General features: G+C 54.0%; 1 protein-coding gene across 2 annotated transcripts; it reads left to right on the top strand.

Annotated features, from left to right (window-relative positions):
• Window positions 1-250: 250 nt before the first annotated feature.
• Window positions 251-5,091, top strand: Hrh3 (histamine receptor H3). Of its 2 annotated transcripts, none has more exons than XM_051143941.1 (3): window positions 251-797; window positions 1,833-1,999; window positions 3,245-5,091. In XM_051143941.1, the coding sequence occupies exon 3, from the start codon at window positions 3,293-3,295 to the stop codon at window positions 4,163-4,165; it is 873 nt and encodes a 290-aa protein (XP_050999898.1). In that variant the 5' UTR covers window positions 251-797; window positions 1,833-1,999; window positions 3,245-3,292; the 3' UTR covers window positions 4,166-5,091. The 2 variants fall into 2 exon arrangements, with proteins under 2 accessions (XP_050999898.1, XP_050999897.1); XM_051143940.1 differs by having other exon boundaries at window positions 415-801.
• The last annotated feature ends 11,353 nt before the right edge of the window (window positions 5,092-16,444 follow it).

Genomic DNA, 16,444 nt, shown 5'->3' with positions numbered 1-16,444 from the left:
TAACCTCAGACGTGGTCCCAATCTTGTGGCTGGTTATTACCAGGGCCGGGCTCTCAGCCAGCCGCGGTGCGCACCGGGGCAGGGGCTCTATTCGGCCGGCGGGCACGCGGCGCTGTCCGTGGTGCTGCCCGCGCCGGGCGGGGCGGAGGCGGGACGGAGGCGGGGCGAGGGCGCCAGCCAATGGCGGGGGCTCTGCGCGGGGCGCGGGGGGCGGCGGGCAGATCGCCGGGCGCACTCGGCTGTGCGCTGAGCTAGGGGTGCACCGACGCTCCGCAGGCGGCTGGAGCTCAGTTTTGCTTTAGCTGCATCAACCGCGCCGCCTGCCCTACTCCGCTCAGGTTACGACCCCAGCCCCCTCTGCACGATCTTCCCAGACTCCAGCCCCGGCTCTTGCTCCGGCCCTGCAGACCATGCTCCGGGTGCCCCCGGGAAAACCGGGCTGGGTGAAGAGCCGGCAAAGATTAGGCTCCCGAGCGGGGGCCCCACCCGGCCGCCCAGCTCTCGGCCCCAGCCGTGCCGGGTGTCCCCGAGCCTTGTGAGCCTGCTGGGCCATGGAGCGCGCGCCGCCCGACGGGCTGCTGAACGCGTCGGGTGCCCTGGCCGGCGAGGCGGCGGCCGCAGGCGGGGCGCGCGGCTTCTCGGCTGCCTGGACCGCTGTCCTGGCTGCGCTCATGGCGCTGCTCATCGTGGCCACAGTGCTGGGCAACGCGCTGGTCATGCTCGCCTTCGTGGCGGATTCGAGCCTCCGCACCCAGAACAACTTCTTTCTGCTCAACCTCGCCATCTCCGACTTCCTCGTGGGTAAAGCCCCCAGACCCCGTCCGCTGCCAGAGTCCAGGGGCACGGAGCCCGGGCTGGGCAATGGGGCTTGGCGCTCCGACCTGGGGTGGCTTCTCAGGGGGTTGGCTCGGAAGAGGACCTCTAGAAACCTTAGGATGGTGGGGGCGGGCGAAGTTCCTCGCCTCCGGAGCCGCAGGACCGGGGCTGGGTAGGGATGTCCCCGGGGAGGCTACCCTAGCCTACGGGCGCTCAGCAAGGCGCAAGGCGCAGCGGCCGCGGGTGTAGCGCAGGCTCCTGCGCCGAACCAAACAAAGGCAGTGGCGCCGGACTCAGGATGCTGGGAGGACGCTGGCGGGGGAGGGGACATGGAAGGGGGATTTGGGGAGCTGTGCTGGGGAAGGGGACTGCGAGGAAGGCGGGGGTGAGATGAGGGAAATGCTCCGAGGAGCGTGTTCTCACGTGTCCAAGCTCTGCTCCCAACCGGGGGGGGGGGGGGGGGGGGGGGGGCAAGCGGTGGGGGCCGGAGCGCCAGACACCTGTTGGGGCTGAGAGCTGCTGCGTCTCCCAGACACTGGAAGCCAGTTTGGGCAGTGAGAGCGGCTGGCGCGGCTGCAGCCAAGAACCCTTTAAGCCAAGAGAAAAGCTTTCTCGGTTTTTAAGCTGAGAAGGGAGGCTGTCCAACAGCCAGAGTAGGCATGGGTGATCGGTTCCAGAGCCAGACAGACCAGGGAAAACATACACCCCCTTTTTCCTCCTTTGGCGGGTGGGTAGCGCTGACAGAAGCCTAGGTTCTGGGTCCAGAAGTCTCTATGTGGAGGGCTTTCCTCCTATCTCCAGATTCAGATGACATTGGTGGGCTGGAGGTTTTGAGGAGACTGAAGGCTGGCAGCAGCTCAGTTGTAAGGGGGACAGGGTAAAAATAGGAAGGTAAATAAGATTGCTGGTCCAAGAAAGGTGGCTACCCTATGAGGGCCAGGCTCTGCCCTCTCTCCATGTGGTCAGCCTGACCCCAAATCCTGAGCCATGGTCCCACCACAGCTGCTCTCCCATAGGTGCCTTCTGCATCCCATTGTATGTGCCCTATGTGCTGACCGGCCGCTGGACCTTTGGCCGGGGCCTCTGCAAGCTGTGGTTGGTGGTAGACTACTTGCTGTGTGCCTCCTCGGTCTTCAATATCGTGCTCATCAGCTACGACCGGTTCTTGTCGGTCACTCGAGCCGTGAGTCCTGGGGTGTGGACGTTAGAGTATACTACGTGTGGGAGAGTGCTGGGCAGGGCAGGGCAGGGCAGCTACCGAGTTGCAGGCAGATAGTGGTCTTGCCCCCTTTGGACATTTGGGCCATTTTTTTCAGTGACCATTGGCTGCCAGTAATGTTAGCATGAGACAGGAGGTTAGCTTGGAATGCCATACTCTTGCAGGAAGGCGTGTCAGTGTCCAACCTCTGTCCTGGGTGGGCTCAGGATCCCTGGAGCTGACAGAAGGTCTTCATCCTTCCCACTTTTGTAAACATGAAGGTGCACACACATAGCTCCAAGAAGGCCAGCCACAGCTCCTAGATGCACACGTTCCCCCAAATGGCTATTGTAAGATAGTCCTGGGCCCACCCAGACACTGGAGTATCATTTTAGCCTCCTTTTCTAGATGGCTCACTCACCTCAGGTTTTGTCAGGGGTATCCTGAGGACCAGCTTGCAAAGAGCACCAGCATGGAACCTTCTTGAGCCTCCCTAGGTCCTTTCTACCAACCCTTGAACCACTGAGCGAGTGGTGCAATCACAGAGCTATTGTGACTGGGGTGCCTGGTTATAGAGCTGGCATGTGGCAGGTGTGCCCTAGACCTGTGGCTAACACAAGCTCTGATTGTGGGTCTTGTGGTTCCCAAGGTGGCTACCAAGGACACATCTCTCAGCTGTCCTTTTTTTTTTTTTTTTTTTTTTTTTTGCCCCTTCTGCCACTGGTTTTGCTTACTGGTTGCACTTGGAGGTTAGATATGCTGTTTTTTTGTTTTTTGTTTTTTTTTGGGGGGGGCGGGAAAGACTAGATGGCCCTACCTCCCTACCTTTTCTAGCCATTCACCTTCTAGAAAAGGAGACAGGATACTTAATTTGTGTGTGTGTGTGTGTGTGTGTAGCAGTGGTCCTGCAGGCTTCTCTTCTGTATCCCCAGGCTCCAGTAGTGGGAGGAAGGAAATATTGGAGCTGAGTTGGGGCAAAGTCCTTCCCTTTCAGCATAGCAAGCCACTGAAATTAGCTCAGACCCTCACAAGAAGCCTCACACCAGAAACAGCTAGGTGCTGCCCCTGGGTGTGGCCAATGCTCATCTGGTGCCAGTGAAGCAGCAACCAAAGGCAGGACCCCATGGAGTTCAGAGCTGGTGGAGGAAAGCCAAGAGGCAGGATTCTGGTCAGCTGTGGGAGGCTCTAGTTTAATGCTCCTAATCTCTTGATTTGTGCAACCCTCTATAGGTCTCCTACCGTGCCCAGCAGGGGGATACGCGTCGGGCAGTGCGGAAGATGGCACTGGTGTGGGTGCTGGCCTTCCTGCTGTATGGGCCTGCCATCCTGAGTTGGGAGTACCTGTCTGGCGGCAGCTCCATCCCTGAAGGCCACTGCTATGCAGAGTTCTTCTACAACTGGTACTTTCTCATCACAGCCTCCACACTCGAGTTCTTCACACCCTTCCTCAGCGTTACCTTCTTCAACCTCAGCATCTACCTGAACATCCAGAGGCGCACCCGCCTCCGGCTTGACGGGGGCCGTGAGGCTGGCCCTGAACCCCCACCTGATGCCCAGCCCTCACCACCTCCAGCTCCCCCCAGCTGCTGGGGCTGCTGGCCAAGAGGGCATGGAGAGGCCATGCCACTGCACAGGTATGGGGTGGGTGAGGCAGGCCCTGGCGTTGAGGCTGGGGAGGCTGCCCTCGGGGGTGGCAGTGCTGGGGGGGCTGCTGCCTCACCCACCTCCAGCTCTGGAAGCTCCTCGAGGGGCACCGAGAGGCCTCGCTCACTCAAAAGGGGCTCCAAGCCATCAGCATCCTCAGCCTCCCTGGAGAAGCGCATGAAGATGGTGTCCCAGAGTATCACACAGCGCTTTCGGCTGTCACGGGACAAGAAGGTGGCCAAATCTCTGGCCATCATCGTGAGCATCTTTGGGCTCTGCTGGGCCCCGTATACACTCCTAATGATCATCCGAGCAGCTTGCCATGGCCACTGCATCCCCGACTACTGGTATGAGACATCCTTTTGGCTTCTGTGGGCCAACTCAGCTGTCAACCCTGTCCTGTACCCTCTGTGCCACTACAGTTTCCGCAGAGCCTTCACCAAGCTCCTCTGCCCACAGAAGCTCAAGGTCCAGCCCCATGGCTCCCTGGAGCAGTGCTGGAAATGAGCAGCTGCCCTACCCTGCTGTGGCAATGCCCTTGTACCTGTTTCATGGGCAGCCCCAGGTGTGGGCCCTGCCTTGTCCATGGCCCACTCTAAATACCATGGCAGCCCCTTAGATCATCAACCCTGCAATGGGGTAGCCTGGTAGGCTGGCCGAGAGCCCTCGCTGGTGGAACTGGAGTGTGCTGGCTGGCTCTGCCACCATCACATTCTCCTTCACCACAGAGGAGACAATCCAGGAGTCCCAGGCATGCGTTCCACCTCTACAGACAGTGCAGTGCCAGTGATGTCCCCTTTTGCATACTTAGTGGTCGGTGTCCTCCCTAATGCAAACCTTGGTGTGTGCCCTGCATGTGCACACACCCGCCGCACACCTGCCACACACTGCAACACTCTCCCAGACAATCTGGGGATGATGCTTTTTGCTACTTCTGTCTCTTGCTTAAGCCCAGAGCCCAGCTCCTTTATCCCACTCCCTTCAACTCTTTGCCCCACAAAGTGTCAAGGGCCCCAGGAACCTTGAAGCCCTTCTTTGCTCTTCCATTCTGGGTGTTTTCAGGAAGATGGAGGAGAAGAAAACGCGTCTGTGAACTTGATGTTCCTTGGATGTTTAATCAAGAGAGACAAAATTGCCAAGGAGCTTGGGGCTGGATTGGCAGGTGTGGGCTCCCACGCCCTCCTCCCTCAGTGCTGCAGCTTCCGGCTGAGCTGCGCCAGCTGCCTCTGCCCGCCCCACCCCCAGGCTTGGGACGATGGCCCTGCCCTGCTTGCCCCATCTGTGCAATCAGGATGCGGGGGGGTCTGGTGATGCCTGGTGGGGCTCCTCTGTCTTGTCCTCATACCCACCTCAGGCCTCTGCATGCTCTGCTGTCTGTGTGCCCTGGTGTGCTGCCTCTGCCAATGTGAAGACACAATAAAGTGTATTTTTTTATGGGTGCTGACTTTTGGGGACTTTGTGGGGGTGGGTAATGTTCAGGGCTCTAATTGGAGGCCCTATGGAGACAAGAATGCAGCCTTGGTATTCTGAGTTGGAGAAAAGCCAGGCTGTCCTTCCAAGGTTAGTTCTCACAAGGGACTGTCCCCAGCGGTGCCCCATCATAAGACTCCTCAAGGACCTGCAGGGGCAGAGACCCAGCTGGTGTCCCTTTCCAGGAGGGTGGCACAGTACTGGGATGGCTTGCATCTGCCTGCAGGTTCCAGGTCTGTAGCCAGCCTCTTCTAAGAGAGGAGCTCAGTTTTCTTGCCAGAAGGCTTTCCTTATCCTGGCCTTGACTTGACTTCCCATGTGCTGGCAATACACAGGCCCCAGGCAGGGCCTTGACCATGCCTCAATGTTTTGAGAGACACTCAGGAAAGTGGCAACAAAGGGGCTGCTGGGACCATAGAGGGCTTCTGGGTTATAAGGATTACAACTGGCCTTGTGGGGAGAGTCAGAGTCACCTTTGCAGGCAAAGATTTGACAGGGGCTGTGGCTGAGAGCTGAGGCACTAGGAAGAAGACCTGATGGAAGGTGGGTAATACTGCCCTCAGTGGACAGCCTTATGGCCTTAGGGATCAAAATAGCCTGACCATGGCGGTTACCTCCTCACTACTTTGATCTTAAGGGACTTCACTTTTCCTTCTCTGAGTGGGAAGGAAACTTGCCACCATAGCCAGGCACCAAGGGGGTCATCACTGCAGTGAGGGACTCCATGGTCAGCTCCGTGCTGCACAGGGGAAGTAACCCTCGAGGCCTTTCCTCCTCCAGATGTGTCTCCCTGCAGCTGTGCCTGCACTTGTCTTTCTCAACTGCTGGACAACTCCCAAAGGGCAGACCCTTCCCCTCTCCTTTGTCTCTCTGGCTTTGAGTCCTGCTCCCTCAGGACATCACCCAGGCCCCTCCTTAGTCACTGGACTGTGGAGTAAACCTGGGGGTTCTGGGTCTTCCTTGTGTTTCCCTGCCTCAGGCAGGGCCCTGCCCTGAGCAGTTGGGAGCAATGGGAGTAGATGCCATCTTTCTTTGCTCACCACGCCCCCCCTTCCCCATTTTGTCCCTGACAACTGAGAGGTTTTGTAGCTCCCCCAGCAGGCTGGTACTGGCTCCCTCACCCTGCTCCAGGCCTGGCCTCCCCAGTGGGTGTCTGTCCCCAAAGCCCAGAGTGATCTGGAAAAGGACAAAGGACTGCTTTCCCCAGCAACGGGCACTTCCAGCATAACCAGCGGCCAGGCTGCCCCTCCACCCGGCCCTACTAAATGGCTACAAATTGGAGGATAAAAGCACAGGCTTTCAAGCAATTTTGCCTTCAATCTCTGGAAACTGCCGCTCCTGGAGTCGCTGTGTGGGGACGGAGGAGGAGAGAAGAAAGACACGGAGTCTATTGGGCCCCACGCGTCTGCAGCAAACAAACAGGCGGCGGAGGGGGCCTTCTGCAGTTCCAGCCGCTCCCATAGTCCCAGCCTGGAGGAGACAAAGCTGTGCTGGAGCCCAGAAGTGCAGCTGTTGTTTACTGAGCACCTACTGTGCACTGGTGCCAGGGAGGTGGGTTGCTGAGCAGAGATCTGGCTCCCTGAGCCAGAGGTGACAGAGAAGACCCCCAGGAGAAGCAGTTCAAGGTCATAGTTGACTTGGGCCTGGGGGAGGACCAGTTACCAACCAGGGGCCACCAATAGGGAGAGACACGTACTTGGATTATAAGTCAGGACTATGGCCAGGCTGAAGGCCACCTGAAGGAGTGGGAGTCAGAGCCAGCGGGTTCCCCCTGGGTGCTGACACTGCCTGCAAGTATCATCATCATCATCTCTTCACCCTTGGTGCTGACCCTGAAGATGCCTCATGCACGGTCTTGACACATGATAGCTGTGGACCCTCCCAGCCTAAATGAAGAGCCTAAGCTACTAGGAGTCCCACCAGGTAAACCCAGTCCCCTCCTCCACAAAAGGAGAAGTGACTCAGAGCCAGGGCTGTGAGTGAGGATGGCTGGGGTCTCTCTGGCCAGGCCCTGTTGTACACGACTCATATGGCTGCTAGCCATGTGTGTTCTCCGACCTATCCCAGTGCTCCTGCCAAGGTTAGCACCTCACATCCTCGTAGCAACCCCTCCCTCCCCCCAGTACTGTGCACACTCTCTGTTCTGCAGACTCACCCCACATCACACACTGGCAGTCGGCAGGGAACCAGCAGGTGAAGCCAAGCCTCATGTGGAACCCAAGCTCCTTCCACTCCGTCGCTTTCGTCCTGAGCAGTTCTGTGCTCTAGATACTGTAGGGTAGCAGTGTCTGAACAGGTCACTTCTGAAGGACTCTGCCTTTCTGGAGGACAGCAGCCAAGCTATCACTCAGTGCATGATGGCTGGCAGGGGTCATCCTGGGATGGAAAGGAGAGCAGGGTCTTCAAGAAGGGTTCTGTACAGTCAAGGCTACACAGAGAAACCCTGTCTCGAAAAACCAAAACAAACAAACAAACAAAAAGGTTCTGTTGATCTTTCTTTGGTGTGTGTGTGTGTGTGTGTGTGTGTGTGTGTGTGTGTGTGTGTGTGTGTGTGTGTGTTTTGGGTTTTGAAGACAGGGCTTCTCTGTGTAGCCCTTGCTGTCCTGGAACTCTGTAGATCAGGCTAGGCTTGAACTCAGAGATCCACCTGCCTCTGCTGGAATTAAAGATGTGTGCTACCACAACCCAGCTTGGCTCTGTTGGTCTTTTTTTTTTTCTTCTGTGTATACAGCGTACATGCTAGAAGTTGGCACCAGATCACATTGAGCCACCATGTGGTTGCTGGGAATTGAACTCAAAATCTTTGGAAGAGCAGCCAGTGCTCTTAACCTCTGAGCTATCTCTCCAGCCCCTGGCTCTGTTGATCTTAACACAAAGCATTTGTAATTGAGATTTTTTTAAAGATTTATTTATTTATTATTATGTATACAGAGCTCTGCCTGCATGTACGTCTGTAGGCCAAAGGAGGGCATCAGATCACATTATAGATGGCTGTGAGCCACCATGTGGTTGCTGGGAATTGAACTCATGACCTCTGGAAGAACAGCCAGTGCTCTTAACTGCTAAGCCATCACTCCAGCCTGTTATTGAGATTTTTTGTTTAGCCCAGGCTGACTTCTGATCCATTATATAGCCAAGGATAACCTTTAACTCCTGGTCCTCCTGCCTCCACCTCTTGGTCATAGGATTCTAAGCAGGAGGCAGCATGCCAGGTTTTATGTAGCATTGGGAATGGAGCCCAGAACCACAAACATACCAAGCAAGCACTCACCAACTGAGACTGTCACCCTTCCTGCCAATAAAACACTTGTTGAGCCTTTAATCTCAGAGGCAAAGGCAGGTCAATTTCTGAGGTCGAGGCCAGCCTGGTTTACAAAGAGAGTTCCAGGATGGCCAGGACCTACACAGAGAAACCCTGTCTTGAAACACCTCCACCAAAAGAGGAAAAGAAGAAGAAAGAGATAAGTAACAACACTGCATCCCTCCACTGTGCTGAGACTCTAAGTCAGGAGAGCACCAGCCCCTGCCTTCCCTAAGCTGCTGCTGAGTCACCGTTGTGGGGAACAGTGGCATAGGGACTCAGTTGTCCAAGTGGCACATGGAGGCTTGGAGGCTAAGAGCTGCCTCAGACTCCCCAGCTGGCCTGTGTTGAGGCTAAGAGTATAACCCAGGCATCTCAAAGGAATGCCCAGTCCTCTGTCTGCCCCATGCCAGCTCCTACGAGCAGCCGGGGGTGGGGTGTGGGGTGTTGCGGGTTCCTAAGCACTGTGGCTCTGCAGCTTGGGCTCAGCAGCTGGGCTTGAGGTAGTCAGGTGCCAGCATCACTTAAATGCTGCCTGCCTGGCAGGGCTCCCTCCCCCTGCCCACCAGCAGGAAGTGGCACTTGGGCTGCTGCAGACCTCCTGTCATTAACACAATTGCTTCACTATTGACAGTACCCACACCCGCTACCAGTGGGGAGTGCCACGCTAACCTGGCATTAAGTGCCTGGGTCCCCCCTCCCTGCAGGAAGGCAGACTTCAGGGGGTGGGTATACCTGGAGGGGCCACCTTCCTGCTGCTTCTCCCTGTCCCCGCTCCTCAGTGGGGCAAACACAAGATCAGGAGTCCAGTCCAGACTGGCTGTTTCTTAGCTATGTGGTCTCAGCAGGTCCTTCAGCCCCAGGACCAAGAAGACCTTTGCTTCCCTGGGGTCCAATGAGGACAGAGGGACATCTCAATTCTGAAGTTCATGCCTTATGGCACATGGGTGATCATAACTGGGGTGGGGACCCCAGGGATCCCAGAGGAGGCTTTGGCTGCACAGAGGCTAGAGAAGAGACTGAGGACTGTGCAGAGCACTCCCTGTACCTACCTGGGAAGGTTCACTATGGCACCAGCCCAAGGACTGTACTCAGACCCAAGACAGCTTTGGGCAGTTACACTGTGCCCCAGGCCAGACTCTGAGACCTTTTCTTAAACTCTAGTTCTCAAACACAGCGTCTTCTGTTAGGCCTGCTTTGCAGCTGCTGACACTGAGGGATGGGGGGGGGGGGGGGGGGTTAGGCAGCTTAACATCCACAGCTGGTAAAAGGCTGAGCTGCAGCTGGCTCTTTCTGTGATTATATCTCAGTCTGTTCAGCATTTGGGCCACTTTTTTTTTGTTGTTGTTTGTTTATCGAGACAAGGGTTCTCTGTGTAGCCTCGGCTGTCCTGGACTCTCTTTGTAGACCAGGCTAGCCTCGAACTCACAGAGATCCACCTGCCTCTGCCTCTTGAGTACTGGGATTAAAGGCATGCGCCACCACGCCTGGCCTCGGGCCACCTTCTTGTACCTCTCTTGAGCCCAGCCTGATAGGCCCTGCTCTGAAGCTGCATTCGTTCCCACAAAACCAGTCCTTTCTCACATTTAGCTCTGTGGGCCATAGCACCTGCTTTAGGATGGCCCCTTGGGAGGTAGAGAACTTCAAGGTCATCTTTGACTGCACTTGAGACTCCGTCACCGAACAAAACACCATGCAGAATGGAAGCCAGGTGTGGCTTATGCCTGAAATCCTAACACTTGAGGATCTAAGGCTGAAGGCAGATTTGAGGCTAGCCTGGGCTATAGAGAGTTTCAGGAGAGCTTGCGCTACCTATCTCAACAAGATAGACAAATAAATAACAGAAGAAAGCAAAAGAGAGGAGAAATCAAAGTCTAAAGCAGAAGTTCAGACAGGAAACCCACGGCTCCCCTGGCACCCGGGCCATGTGGTGCTTTGACATGAGCTATAGTGAACTTGGGCAGCTGTACTTGGGCTCTGTCTGCAGGCCACACGGCCTCTCTGTTGGGCTGGTCTAACTCACTGCCAATGGCTTTCCTCAGCGGGCAGTCCGTATTTCTGGTCTCTCCAAAGTCTGTAGTTTAGACTTTACCCTCACAGTCTCACTTTTGCCTTCTTGCGGGACATGTGTTGTTGTGGACTGTTTTTGTTTTGTTTTATTTGAGACAGGATTTCTCTGTGTAGCCTTGGATCTCCTGGACTACCTTTGTAGACCAGGCTGGCTTCGAACTCCCATCTGCCTCTGCCTCCTGTGTGTTGGGATTAAAGGCATGTGCCACTACACCTAGCTTTGTTGTGGGCTTTTTTTTTCTTTCTTTCTTTCTTTACACAGGTCTCCCTCTGTAGCCCAGGCTTATCTCAAACTCACAAAAACCCCTCTGTCTCAGCCTCCCAAATGTTGAGGTCACCATGCCCAGTCCCAAATACTCACTGTAAACATTTCTAAAAGCAGCCAGCAACACTCATGGCACACCTCTGAAGGCTGAGCTGCCTTCAGGATTGAGACAATTAACTTGTTCTTTTTTTTTTTTTTTTTTTTTTTCTTATTTATCTATTTTGGTTTTTTTGAGACAAGGATTCTCTGTGTAGTCCTGGCTGTCCTGGGCTCTCTTTGTATATCAAGCTGGCCTCGAACTCACTGAGACCTGCCTGCCTCTGCCTCCCTGAGTGCTGAGATTACAGGCATGTGCCGCTGTGCCTGGCTAGTTCTTTATTTTTAAATTCACTCTTCTGTGTCTCAGGGCACAGAAAAATGTAGGTAAATTCCTGGCCAGAGCATATATGAGTACTGCCTTGTGCAAACCGTGCAATCTTCCTCTCTCCCTGAAACTTCATCAGTATAGTTTTTCCTGCCTATTTCCTACCTTCGTTCTGCCTATAGGAACTCCCTCCAGAGCGGCCTGATGGGAGGTGAGCTCACAGAGCTGGGCAGCACAACTATGATTTCCACTCAGGAGGCAGAGGCGGGAGGAGCTCTGTAAGTCTGATGCCAGCCTTGGCTACATGGTGAGTGAGACCCCGTCTCAGATAAACAAACAGACATTACTGACCCAGTGGCTCACTTTTTCAATGCCAGCACTTGGGAGGAGGAGGAGGAGGAGGAGGAGGAGGAAGAGGAAGAGGAGGAGGAGGAGGAGGCAAGAGGATTGCTGCAATATAAAGCCAGCCCGAGCCACAGAGAGAGAGACAATGTCTCATAAAATGAGGCAAGCTTATTTTACAGCATCCAGGGTTTCTCCAGGCTGCATCTCCAAACTTCCAAATTCTTCCTAAGCATCACTTGCTCCAGAGGCTTAAGGGCGGATATAGTCATGGTAATGACCCCACCCCTCTGGTACCAGTTGTTTTTTCGTTTTTTTGTACTAGTTACATTGGAGTCCGTATGAGAGAACACCTGACAAAAGCAACCAAAGGGAAGAAGGACTGAGCCATTTCCATTTCCAGGGCTTAGTCTGCACTCACTACACCTTATACCTTGGCAGACATTGCCAAGAAGTGCCATTTATAGTAGTCAGGAAGCAGACAGAAAAGAAGACTGCGTTGGAGTATAACTTCGGATTTTCATAAAAGACACAACAACCACATACTTTCTACAGTTCCATAACCCAGGGTCAAGATACCCCTCAATTCATGGTGAGTCCCAGCTGCTTCTCTATGGCCCCCATGGCTTTCTCAAATGAGGCTCCTCAGCTGGGAGTGCCAACATGAGGGCAGGTGTCTCAGAGGGTACCATCAGATGCCAGGGAAGGCAGCAGCTGGTGGCAAGCAGCCTTTACTGCTGGGCTCCCTCCCAGGCTCATCCTCTGAGCAAACCAGCTCTGAGCATAGCTGACGACCAGGTGAGCACTGCCACTGGGCCCTCTTCCAGAGCTTCTCACTGCGCTATTCCTTTTGAGGACTCTGTAGAGCCACACGCCACAGTGATATATACAAAGCTCCATGTGCCCTGTACCCGGTTGAGCCCATGTGCCCAGTAGAGCCCTGGGCAAATGGTCAGCCAGTGCAGAGTCAAGCTAGGAGACTGACATCAATCTGCTTCAGCATTTAACACCCATCCCATCCCATGCCGCTGCAGGTCGTGTGTGTTCAGCTCTGCTTGGCTAACCTTGCACTATAGTGCACTGTCAACACAAAACTGCTCACTGCGGCATTAAGTGCACGCACACTGTGCAGCTGTCACCATCCACCTCAAGAGCATCTTGTTTCTAGTCAAGGTTGATGTGTAGCCCAAGATTCATCTTCTTGCCTAGACCCCCTAATTGCTGGGTTATAGGTATGTTTCTCTATGCTTGGCTTTCAACAATGCTCTTGGTTTTTTCACTGGTGCCTAATACATGAAGTTCTGAGCTGCTGTTCACATATAGACTCCAAGGACCTCCCCTCACCACCCAGGCTGTTCTTCTAGTTCCAGCGGTCAGTTAGAATCTTGAGGGTGTCTAGATATAGACTGGGCCCTAGAGATAGTGAGTGGTACCCTTAAAAATTGAATAGCAGAGCCGGGCGTGGTGGCACACGCCTTTAATCCCTCCCAGCACTCGGGAGGCAGAGGCAGGCAGATCACTGTGAGTTTGAGGCCAGCCTGCTCTACAAAGTGAGTCTAGGAAAGCCAGGGCTACACAGAGAAACCCTGCCTTGAAAAAAAAAAATTGAATATAAGTGTATCTGGTTTTATGTTGAGGTCTTTAATCCACTTGGATTTTACTTTTGTGCATGGTGGTTAATATGGATCTACTTTAATTTTTCTACATGCAGACATCCAGTTAGACAAGCACCACTTGTTGAAGATGCTAACCTTTTTCTATTGTATAGATTTGGCTTCTTTGTCAAAAATCAAGTGCCCATAGGTATATGGATTTATTTCTGGGTCTTCGATTTGATGCCATTGATCAATCAGCCTATTGCTATGCCAGTGCCAAGCCATTTTTATTACTGTTGCTCTATAGTACAGCTTGAGATCAGGGATGGAGATTCCATTGGGGGATCTTTTATTGTACAGGATTATTTTAGCTATTCTGTTTTTGTTTCTGTTTTTTTCCATATGAAGTTGAGAATTGATCTTTCAAGACCAAACAGGAAGGATGGGAGCCAAGCTACACCTACCAGTGACAGCCAAGGTTCCATGCCACCAGCCATGTTGTTGCCCATGACTCACAGCACCGTGGAAGGGAACCTATGCAGTTCTAATTGGTTGGCAAGCCTGATGTTTGCATCTTCTGCTCCTGGGCACGAGGCAAGTGTCTTCTTGCTTCTATTTCAACAAACCCAGGAAAGAAATAGGGCAGGGACATCTCTTGGCACAGAGAAGTGGAAGAGGGGCCTGGTAGTGGCTGTGAGGGGAAGCTGATAGCAAGGACCCCTTCCTTGTGTGTTCCTAAAGCCCTGCAGGGCCTGGAGGCTGGGCCCCTGGAGCAAGTGGATGCTCTGGAGCAACAGTGGCAGGTCTGAGTGGGGAGCAGGCCAAAGGCCGGGAAACTTGAGGGGACTCTGGGCTCTATCCCCAGACCTGTTTCCAGACAGGCCTGGGAGCAACCAGGCTGCAGCAGATGCCCATATGCAATCGTTGGCAGACGACTGTCAACAGGAGGCAGCAGGGGCAGGCTAGACCCTACATGTAAATGTGCCAGGAAAGAGCACCCAGGAACACAGGGAGCCTGGCTTGCTGTGCTGTCTGGGAAATGTCACCAGTCAGTGGGGACAGATGTGGAAGATGGGAAGAATCCAGCAACAGAGCAGAGAGTGGGAAAGAACACAGGGCAGGTGTGTGCCCCAGACAGCTCAGCTAGCTAGGGCACAGCAACTCCCCCAACGCTCCCTATGTCCAGGCTCTGGGCTTCTGTGAGTTCAAGGCCAGCAACATCTCAAATGGTCATCGGAAGGCCAAACAGCTTTTTGGAAATGGCCAGGAGAGAAGGGTGCTGTCCAGCTTAGGGCAGAGAAGGGCTGTGACTGTCTTTCAAGTGGAGAGGAGTCCACACAAATCTGGGACCTGTCATCCTTATTCATCGTACACCCACACGCACTCACTAGGTGCTTTGTTGGGGTCAGACCCACTGAGGTTGCTGGAGATCAGCCTATAATCACAGATCCTTGCACTGGGGGCAATCTCAGCCCCATGGTGCCTGCGGCCCTTCTGTGACTCAGGCAGCAGTAGCTGTCTCAAAAGTGGCATAGTAGCCACCTACTGCACTGCTGTAGCCCAGCCAGGTGTGGTGGAGCACTCCTAGGTCCCAGCACCCGGGAGGCAGAGGCAGAGATGGAGCTCCTCTCTTTCTTTAGTTTTTTGAGACAGGGTTTTTCTGTGTAGCCTTGGCTGTCCTGGACTTGCTTTGTAGACCAAGCTGGCCTTGAATTCAGTGATTTCCTTGCCTCTGCCTCCCAAGTGCTGGGATTAAAGGCATGTGCCACCATGCTTGACACAACTTTAGAAGTTTTACACACATGCGGTTAGCACACTATCATTCCTTTTTTCTTTTGAAATTTGAAATAGGATCTCATGTAGCTCAGGCTAGCGTCAAACTGCATATGTAATTGAGGATGATGACCTTTGAACTTCCAATGCACTAGTCTCCATCTTCCAATACTGCAATTACAGGTGTGCATCGCTCCTGATTACTGTGATTTGCAGGGCTCAGGACGGAGCTCAGAGCCTTGACATGCCAAATACTTCACCACCATGCCACACGTCAGCCTGTAATCATATATTTTATTTTAATTTTATGTGTATTGGTTTTGCTTGCATGTGTAGGGCTATGCACCACATGCATGCAGTGTCCTTGGAGTCCAGAAGGGGGCACTGGGTCTCCTGAAAGTGGAATCAGACTGCTGTCAGTTGCCATGTGCGTGCTGGGAATTGAACTCGGGCCCTTTTACTTACTATCTTGTGTATAGGCATTTCCCCTACATATATGTTAGTGCCACATGTATGCAGCAATCACGTGACTTTAAATGAGCTTTCTTATGGCCTGCACTCGTCCCTCACCCAATGATGAGACCAGGAGCCTCTGTGGAGGGACCAAATCAAGTTTTCTCTCTCCAAGAACACCAGCTTGGAGGAGACCAGTTTCAGAAACCCAACCCTCCTGGCCTGGACCTCAGCAGCCTGTGTGACGGAGTCCTGGCCAAGGGCTGATGCTGGTTCCCAGGACATACAGCAGCTCTGGGGGCTCCAGGCCCTAGGGAGGCATTCTGAGGGCTCCAGGCCCTAGGGAGGCATTCTGAGGGCTCCAGAGCACAGTGGTCACAAAGATGAAAGCTGGTGGTAGATAATGAATGCTCTCAGGTCTGGCCTGACTACAAAACCCTTTGCGGTGGCCTGAAAGGGAAAGCCAGACACGAGACCCGCCCTGGCCTCCAGAACGCCAGGACCTTTGAAATTATAAGACATTAGAATAAAGCTTCTCGGAAAAGGACCCCGTGTTCCAGCTGCAGATCAAAATGGAATTGCTCCTGAGAGCTGAGGGCAGGCTTGCTGTTCCAGCAGCCCCACCCCAACACACAGAGGGACTTGCCCATGTGCCAGAAGTATGACTAACCTCACCCTAGGGCAGGGGTCTCCCCAAAATATGAGGCCTCTTGTCTCTGTCTTCTCATTGCACTTTTAAGGCCCCAGGGCCACCTTATGGCAGCAGCTTCCCTGGGGCCTGTTCAGGGACTTGCAGACCCCAGCCCGTACCACCTGGGGGCACTTTCTAGACCGAGCTGCCTAGAGGAGCAAATCAGCCCCACTTGGCAAGAAAAAGCTGGTGCTGACTCCCAGGTTCAGGTAAGCTTTGGTGAGCTGAGCCTTTGGACAGGGCAGGGCAGAGTTGTGGCAGTCTTTGTCACCAGAGACAGGTCCCCTGCCACTCTTCTATATATGCTAAGCTGAAGCCACCTATCAGGAACAATGCCAGCAATTTAAAGTTCACATCTCCTTTGGCTGACAACTTGCTGGCGCATCCTTGATGCAAGCCAGAGGCTGCGTGCCTGGGTCGGATATTGGGTGCATTCAGTCGTGAAGCTCAAGCTGCCTTGGT

Source organism: Acomys russatus, chromosome 4, assembly GCF_903995435.1.
Source record: "Acomys russatus chromosome 4, mAcoRus1.1, whole genome shotgun sequence".
Taxonomy (NCBI): domain Eukaryota; kingdom Metazoa; phylum Chordata; class Mammalia; order Rodentia; family Muridae; genus Acomys; species Acomys russatus.
This window is presented reverse-complemented; position numbering and strand designations above follow the sequence as displayed.